General features: G+C 35.8%; 1 protein-coding gene across 2 annotated transcripts; it reads left to right on the forward strand.

Moving 5' to 3' along the window:
- Positions 1–1,919: 1,919 nt before the first annotated feature.
- LOC143446308 (cation channel sperm-associated protein 1-like) lies at positions 1,920–7,272 on the forward strand. 2 transcript variants are annotated; one of them, XM_076945896.1, is made up of 12 exons: positions 1,920–2,020; positions 3,113–3,267; positions 3,772–3,999; positions 4,234–4,473; positions 4,566–4,712; positions 4,843–4,912; positions 5,041–5,086; positions 5,259–5,315; positions 5,475–5,562; positions 5,722–5,797; positions 5,868–5,982; positions 7,016–7,209. In XM_076945896.1, exons 1-12 carry the CDS (start codon positions 1,974–1,976, stop codon positions 7,043–7,045), a joined length of 1,299 nt encoding a protein of 432 aa, XP_076802011.1. In that variant the 5' UTR covers positions 1,920–1,973; the 3' UTR covers positions 7,046–7,209. The 2 variants fall into 2 exon arrangements, with proteins under 2 accessions (XP_076802011.1, XP_076802012.1); XM_076945897.1 differs by having other exon boundaries at positions 1,925–2,020; positions 3,108–3,267; positions 7,016–7,272.
- Positions 7,273–7,506: the final 234 nt, after the last annotated feature.

Here is a 7,506-nt window from a genome sequence, read left to right on the forward strand (position 1 = left end):
CAGATACAGAGATATATATTTAATTAATTAAATAATATATTTCAAAGAGTTGAAATACTTCAAGCATATACATTTAAAATCATAGCAAAAAAACATTGAAATTCCATACATTTTACTGCTTGTATTATATAGACGAATGAAAAGTTTTCACTATGAACAATTACAAATGCAGTGAAGGCTTCTATTAGGAGTGGGAATATGCAAAACGCATATACAAATCTAACCATAGTCAAGGCATAATAATCAAAAACAATAATTACAAATGAATTACCGCTTTCTTCAGAGCTCACTTGCTACATAGCTACTTATTAGACTTACTTATTACCAGTTATATAATGACAACGTGTGAGCAAGAAAGGCAAAGATATAATAGATGTCATCCAGGAGACTTTGTATATTCCTGACCCCACTCCTCTTTCACCCTGTGCAAAACAATGGTTTTCTCGTGACGCTTGAGACTATATTACTAAGTAAACAGGAAAAACGTTTTTGGTTGCTTATAATTTGTGCATTTGTAATTTATTGATGTTTATTTGTTTTACACGCCAGCGTTACTTTACCGTCCAAAGTGAAAGTAGTAGTTGCAGTATAAGCACTTTTATGTTGCTAATATTCATTAACAAAACTCATCAACGCAAACTTACGGCTCTTGTATTGCTGCCAGTGGCTTTCACGGTGGCATCAACTGGTTCATCCCTTGTTACTACCACGGCTACATAAACTGAGTAGGTCTCGGTGCATGCTGCCGCCAACGGCACGTTTCTTTCTGTCAATGGAAGATAAGGACTCGGAGAATGTATTTTTGGCTAACTTCAGTGCAGCGGAAGTGGTCCTACCAGAGTTTATTGTTACCACTGTCACACCCTAAAATTATTGGGATAAAAAAAATTAACTTGCGCACATTAAACTCCAATTTGGCAGTCAGAAGCACTTGAAAACAATTCCACTGCAGCACCTCGCATAAGCAATATAATATTTAACTCACAGACTGAAGTTCGAAGTCAAAATCGTGGAAGACTGAGATTTGGATTAGTTGTAGATGATGACACATACACTATGGCAGATGCACCAAAGGTAGTGACCGTGTAGTTCAGTTCAATGGAACCGTTGGTTGGCATCTGGACTTCGAAGTAGTGAGTGTCGCCTGATTGAATTGAAATAGGAACTTCGATGTCGTCCTATGCCCAACATTTTCTGATAAGTCGCCATGAAGTTGTAGATGGTGTAATGTTAATTGCAGTAGTCGTAAAATTAAATGCAGTACATAAATAAGATTAACGGAAAAGCAATATTGAGCTGGTATTATTTTTTGTTTCTATGGTATATTAGTGGCTTTACATATAGCCTACGACTCACCGGAACTACAGCTGGTATCTTGTAAGCTTGAACGGAAACTCTTTCTTTGAGAATTGTCATCAGTTGATCAAACTGGCTGAGACCAAATGCATAGTCGGGGTCTGGATCACTGGCAATTTCACGAATTTCATTTTTCACGTAACCACTACCTACGCCGACCCCAAAAACCGTAACACCGTCTGCTTTTATCTGTAACAGATTACAGCAGAATTTACTATCAAAAAATGTTATATGCATTTTTTACAGGAACGGATAAATTTGTAATGAAAATCACAAAAATGCGCCACCCGCTAGTGGTGGAATTCGTTTCTAAACACCTAGTGCTCACTGTTTGCAGAGTAATCCATATGTAGTTTTAAAGTGAAGGTTGATTTCCATGGTTAACACTGGGCAACAATGTAAAAACCGTAAATACCCTAACACTACGTGTTTACTGTTTAAAGCGTTAGAGGAGTCGTAGGTATATGCGCATGCCGAAAAGTGTTACGCAATAGACCTCCTTTTTAAACAAACAATATAAGTTATTGTTTGCATTTGCAAAGATTTTGCAATTCCTTTTGGGTAATTAGAAGAAGATAGTTAGGCGACAAAAATATTTCTGTTGAAAGCTGTTATAAATGTCTTTGGTAAGCAAGGCTATCCACACAACTTCGAAAACCTACAGGTATTGTAAACGATAGGTACAAGAGTAATGAGTTTAAAATCGATTCTTATGTCAATTTAATCCTGGTTAACCAACCACACCTTGCTCTAAATCCTGCCAGATTTGGTGTGAGTTAGGCAAATGCTTAGCTGACAGATTTCTGTATTTCACCAGTGGTGCCTGTTTTTAATGACAGAAATTAAGTTGTCAGGATGACATTGACTGATCAAGTGAAAACCATTATAAACGCCTTATAATGGAAATATTAGTCAATGCTATGGTGCGGCACATTTCCTCAGCACTTTCTGTCGTTATCCCGATATGAATGATATCTAAAACTTTCCGTACTTTGAACATTTTATGGCATACCCTGCTTTATAGCACTGGTGTTTATCCACACTCGAAAGTCAATATAATTAAATGAAAACTAACTTAATAGTCGAAAAAATAAGACCAATATCGGTAAAACATTATTAATTTAGTAGCTTACAGTTATGCATCTTCAATTCTGATTGTCAGGGCAAAACAAGCGTGGATGCATTCCTATACTGACAAAAATTGTTTGAACGTTGTTTTCACTTTACTGATGTAGGCTTAAACACATGCTGGGAAATTTTCTACGGCCAATTAGCTGCTGTAGCTGTTCTAAGCTATTAAGAAACTTGTTAGCCATTAGCCGAAAACGTACATGTGGAAAAAAACTTGAGATAAAGGTTTTGACAGCCATTGACCCACGGAAATGCGCTGCTCGTATTGCTGTACCCGTGTACCGTACACTTCAATCCTTAGACCTTTATACTGTACATTTTATTTCCTCGATATGATTTGGCGACTAACTTAACATGCTTTGCGAATAGAGTACAATAATTTTCATACCGATTCCTAAAAATATATGGTAACTTTGTTTTTGTCTGCAATTTTCAAAGTGACTTGACAGCAATTACCGATTATTGCAGCTAAACACGCAGTTACATGATATCTAGCTATAATAGCTAACAAAGGTTGGCTAATTCTCAGCCTTATAATAACACAAACAACCGGCTCATTATAACTTTAACTTATACTTTCATTAGGCATACTCTTGACATTAATTATTTATTTTCAAAAGCGTAGCATTGATGGCCATAGACTTGGCTCAATTAAAACATCGGCTCTCAGTCTGGTGGATGTGCGTACGGTTGATATCCATTTGGGAGAGATTAAGAAGATTCAAAATGAAGTCGAAAAACATTTCATCTTCTTCCAACATGCCAGCAGGTTTAGGAAAGGTAAGTGGGTTCAAAGCTGTTCTATTCTGCGATGTCTTCACAAAAAACGTGTAAGAATCCAAAAGCTTTGGCCACACTTTACTGTGACATTATTTAGTGTCTAAGTAGCCTATATAGGCCTATACTATAAGTATATATTTCTCTGATTATAACCTCTTTTTTCGATAACCAGCAACGTGTAAGTTAGGCCTTATACGAGTATATCTGATAATAATTTGATCATTGCAAACGCACGTGGTGACTAGAGTAAAATAGGGATTTACATTCTGCGGTACCGGTATAAGAAATTTCATAACTGCTGAGGGTGACGTGGCTTCACTGGGTTTTGATTGCGAAATTTTTTGAACAACCTCCTGTCCGCAACCTGTAAACCTGACGATTTATTGGGAGTTACCTCAATTTTGTAGAAAAATAAACACATTCTAGAAGCAACCTTATATATAAGAAGAAAAACATACATGACGAAACCGAAATACAGTTCTAACCGTATCATTTTTATTGCAGCGATGTACAAGCTGTCAGAGTCCCGCTTCTTCTCGTCCGTCATAATGGCTGCTATTCTCATCAATACGCTCATGCTGGTCCTATCCACCTGGCGGTCAGTTGCGATACGCTTCGATTACTACTTCGCTGTCATCGATGGGATTTTCATGGCCGTGTATGTGGTCGAATGTGGTTTGAAGATTTACGTTTGGAGAGCTCAGTATTTTCAACAGGGCTGGGATATACTAGGCAAGTAAAGTTGTACACCTGAAACCCCCCGCAAACCGAAAACAATTTAAAATACATTTGGGAGAAGAAATCGCGCTGAATTGTAATATTATGCGACTCATTGTATTCAGTATCCTTCTCACCTTTCATCATTTTTTCACAAGACATAAGTCTTGTGCTCATAACGGCTTTTTCTAATAAAAATAAATGGGTCTAACTGATTTTCATTCTTGTATTTGCTTAAATTACATCTAGATCTCGTAATCGTTTGCACCAGTTTGAGTGAAATGATCGCTCCGCTCACAGTGGGGGCAAGCACATTTAGCGGAGGCAGCACTAACATTTTCCGCATTCTTCGGGTTCTCCGCGCGCTCCGTTCCCTCCGAGTACTCCGAACTATCCGCTTTCTCGAAAACATTCAAGTCATTCTAATAACTTGCCTGCACTCTTTCCAATCGCTCGGCGCCATTCTCATGCTGATGGGAACGTTTTTGGGTATTTTTGAGCTTATACTCACTTCATACGCCTATAACTTGCCTTAACTGATAACATATACTTTTGTTTAACGTCAAAATATCTTATTGAAGTAATATTTGCTGTAATCGGTCGCGGACTTTTTGTCAAACACGATCCGAAACATTTCGGCGGTTTTGGCAAAACATGTTTCACCCTGATTCAATTGCTCACGCTCGATGACTGGTTCGAAATTTTTACCGGAATTACGGATGTGTTAGGTGAGCTTTAAAATAATGTGTTTCAAAGGTCCAGAAAACAGTGATTAAGTTTGTTTAGATTAAGGTGTTTCAGTGTGTCATGCAAGAAAAATATACGGAACACATCAAGACACTTTTGACTTTTTTGCAGGTTATTTTGACATCAGAATGTTCTTTTATCTACTCTTCTATATCATCATTGAATACTTCGTTTTTCTAAAGTTAGTGCAAGGAATTAGTCGTTTTAATGGTATTAAAGTTAGACTATAAATTGTTTACAAAACTTAAGCTGAGATTGATTGCGGTTTTGCTGAAAAATGCTTTTTTAACATTTGTGTTCTTTTTTTAGCCTTTTCATCGCTGTGTTAGTCGACAATTTTCAGCTTACGCTCAGGGTAAGGTAATTTGTAATAATTTTTTAAATCTTCTCAACAAAATATTTCTGTGGAAAACGGCCCATGAGCATTTGCACATTGGGTATTACACTTTCTTGCATTATGCGGTTTGATTGAAAACGTTAAATGTTTACTCTTTCAACAAGTTTGTAATTCACTTAACCCAAATCAGGACAAGTTGGTTAAGAAAGCAGAAGAAAAAGAACATTTGGAAAATGCCAAAAAACAGGTAACACCAAGCTACATGCACAGATCTTTGACTAAGAACAAAACTAGGCTTTATAAAATCAACTTGCAAAATTAGAAAACCCCACCCGCAAGTGAAAATGTTTTGCAAATCCTAAAATTGTTATAATGTCTTTGCTGGAAAATTTCTTTGAAATTGAAGATCGAGTTGAGAAGGAAAGAGGAAGATGCTGAGAACAGCGACTCGGATGACAACTTTGAAACCATCAGGAAAGAGTTGCTTTTTAACGGTTAGTCTTACTTTACAAGTCATTTACGTGCTGTGAACAATACAGTGCGGACGATATAAAACAAAACTACAATACTCTAGTCTAGTCTGTAAAATGTTTTAGCATTCTGTGAAAAAATTAAGTCGTAACCTTAAAATCATGGCCCCGTGTCTTTTGTAGATAACACCTCCAGTGACGAAGAATATGTGGACGTAGAGAAAGAGCTAATTACGTTTATGGACGACGCTGCGGACGAGTAAGTTGATAGGGCGTGTGTGTTAGTCGGTGTATTGTGCAGCTAAAGCCCTGCGCTTTTCTTCTAACAGAGAGAATTTACTTATCGAATGTTACTACCGCGTACTGCCATTTCTGGAAAAAAACTACCATCAACACAGCGACTACATGGCATGCCACAACCGAATTATAGACCACATTGTTGACGTATGTGGCTTATTGCATTCGTTAACGCACTTGTTATAAAATTATTAGTTATTATTAAGGCGATTATTTTTTGACCTAAAAAACGAAAGTTTTTGACCTAAAAATTGAAAATTTTGACATTAAAAAACTTTTTCTTGACAAATTTTGACATATGAAGAACTCAAGTAGTTAAATTACGCATTATTGACTCAAAAAGTTAAAATTTATTGTAGTAAAGAAGGGCAAAAATATGAACACAGACCTAGCCTATTCTAAAAAAGGAAATGAGCTAATTACAAATCACTGCCAAAAAAACTGCAACTAAGACACAACAAAAACTGTTCAATACATTTGTCTAAACTAAGGATACATGAAGTTATTGAACTATCTAAAGGAAAACCGAAGCAAGAGCTGATTCACAATAAGTAGACAATGGGCCATTTACAACAGTATAAAGCAGGCTACAAGGTGTACAATGTGAAATGACAAGTTCACATACAGTGCAACCTCTATGACACCACGACAATGCAGTTTGTAAACAATTTTGACAATTTTTGACTTTTTTTGATCAGTCAAAAAATAATTGCCCTAGTTATTATATTCATCGTTTATAAGAAACTTTCGGTTGGAGCTTCTAGTACCTTGTCTTTAGTTTCTTAAGTTCGGAAACAGATTTTATCTACAATAACATATATTTCTTTAATGTTGTATTTTTTTAATTTATCAAGACGTAAAGTTGTTTTAAACACGAAATTACTGAGCAATGGCAGAATTATTTGTTTAAGAAAACAAGGGAATTAGAGTTTTCTGCTAAGTTGTGAATACTCAGTCTATGTAGTCATACAATTATGTACTTATATGGTGCATTTAAAACGGATACAACAAACACCTAACAAAAGAGAAAAATATGTTAGCTTTGAGTTGGTTCAATATAAGAAAGTTGCTTACCTTTCCGAAAGCAGGGTTTAAAATTCTGCATAAAAGAGTTACTTTCATATCAAAAAAATGAGTGTATTCACTAGCAGAATACAAATCTGATCTTTTTGCTTTTCAGAATACCGATGACGTCATTGATCGCAACTGATTTACATATTTGGTTCCAACTTTAATAAAATGTTAGCAACATGACTTGGAGTGCAGTTATAAGTTACGTCTATTCTTTTGCAGTACTCTGTCATTTACCTTAATCCATGAGCTGCAATTAAATTAAATTTATGCTTAAAATTGTCGGACTGTAGATTATAATTAAGAATTCGTCTACACAGAAACTGTTAAACCTAAATTCTATTCCACTTGTTGGTGATTTTTGAAAGTACCACAAATAGAAGTTAGCAATAAAATTGTTTATATTCTTTGAACAAATTGTTTAGATGTTGTAATGCCCTTAGGCAAGGCGCTTAATGATATTTTTATAGAACCACCGTTTAAAGGCGGTTTGATATGAATCAATAAATTTCATCTATTTTGTCTTAAGTGAGTTCTTATCGGGTCGAACAACTCTGAAAGTCGTACGTTGTTAGTCAAACTTAATTGGAATTGTAACGG

Source organism: Clavelina lepadiformis, chromosome 2, assembly GCF_947623445.1.
Source record: "Clavelina lepadiformis chromosome 2, kaClaLepa1.1, whole genome shotgun sequence".
Lineage (NCBI taxonomy): Eukaryota > Metazoa > Chordata > Ascidiacea > Aplousobranchia > Clavelinidae > Clavelina > Clavelina lepadiformis.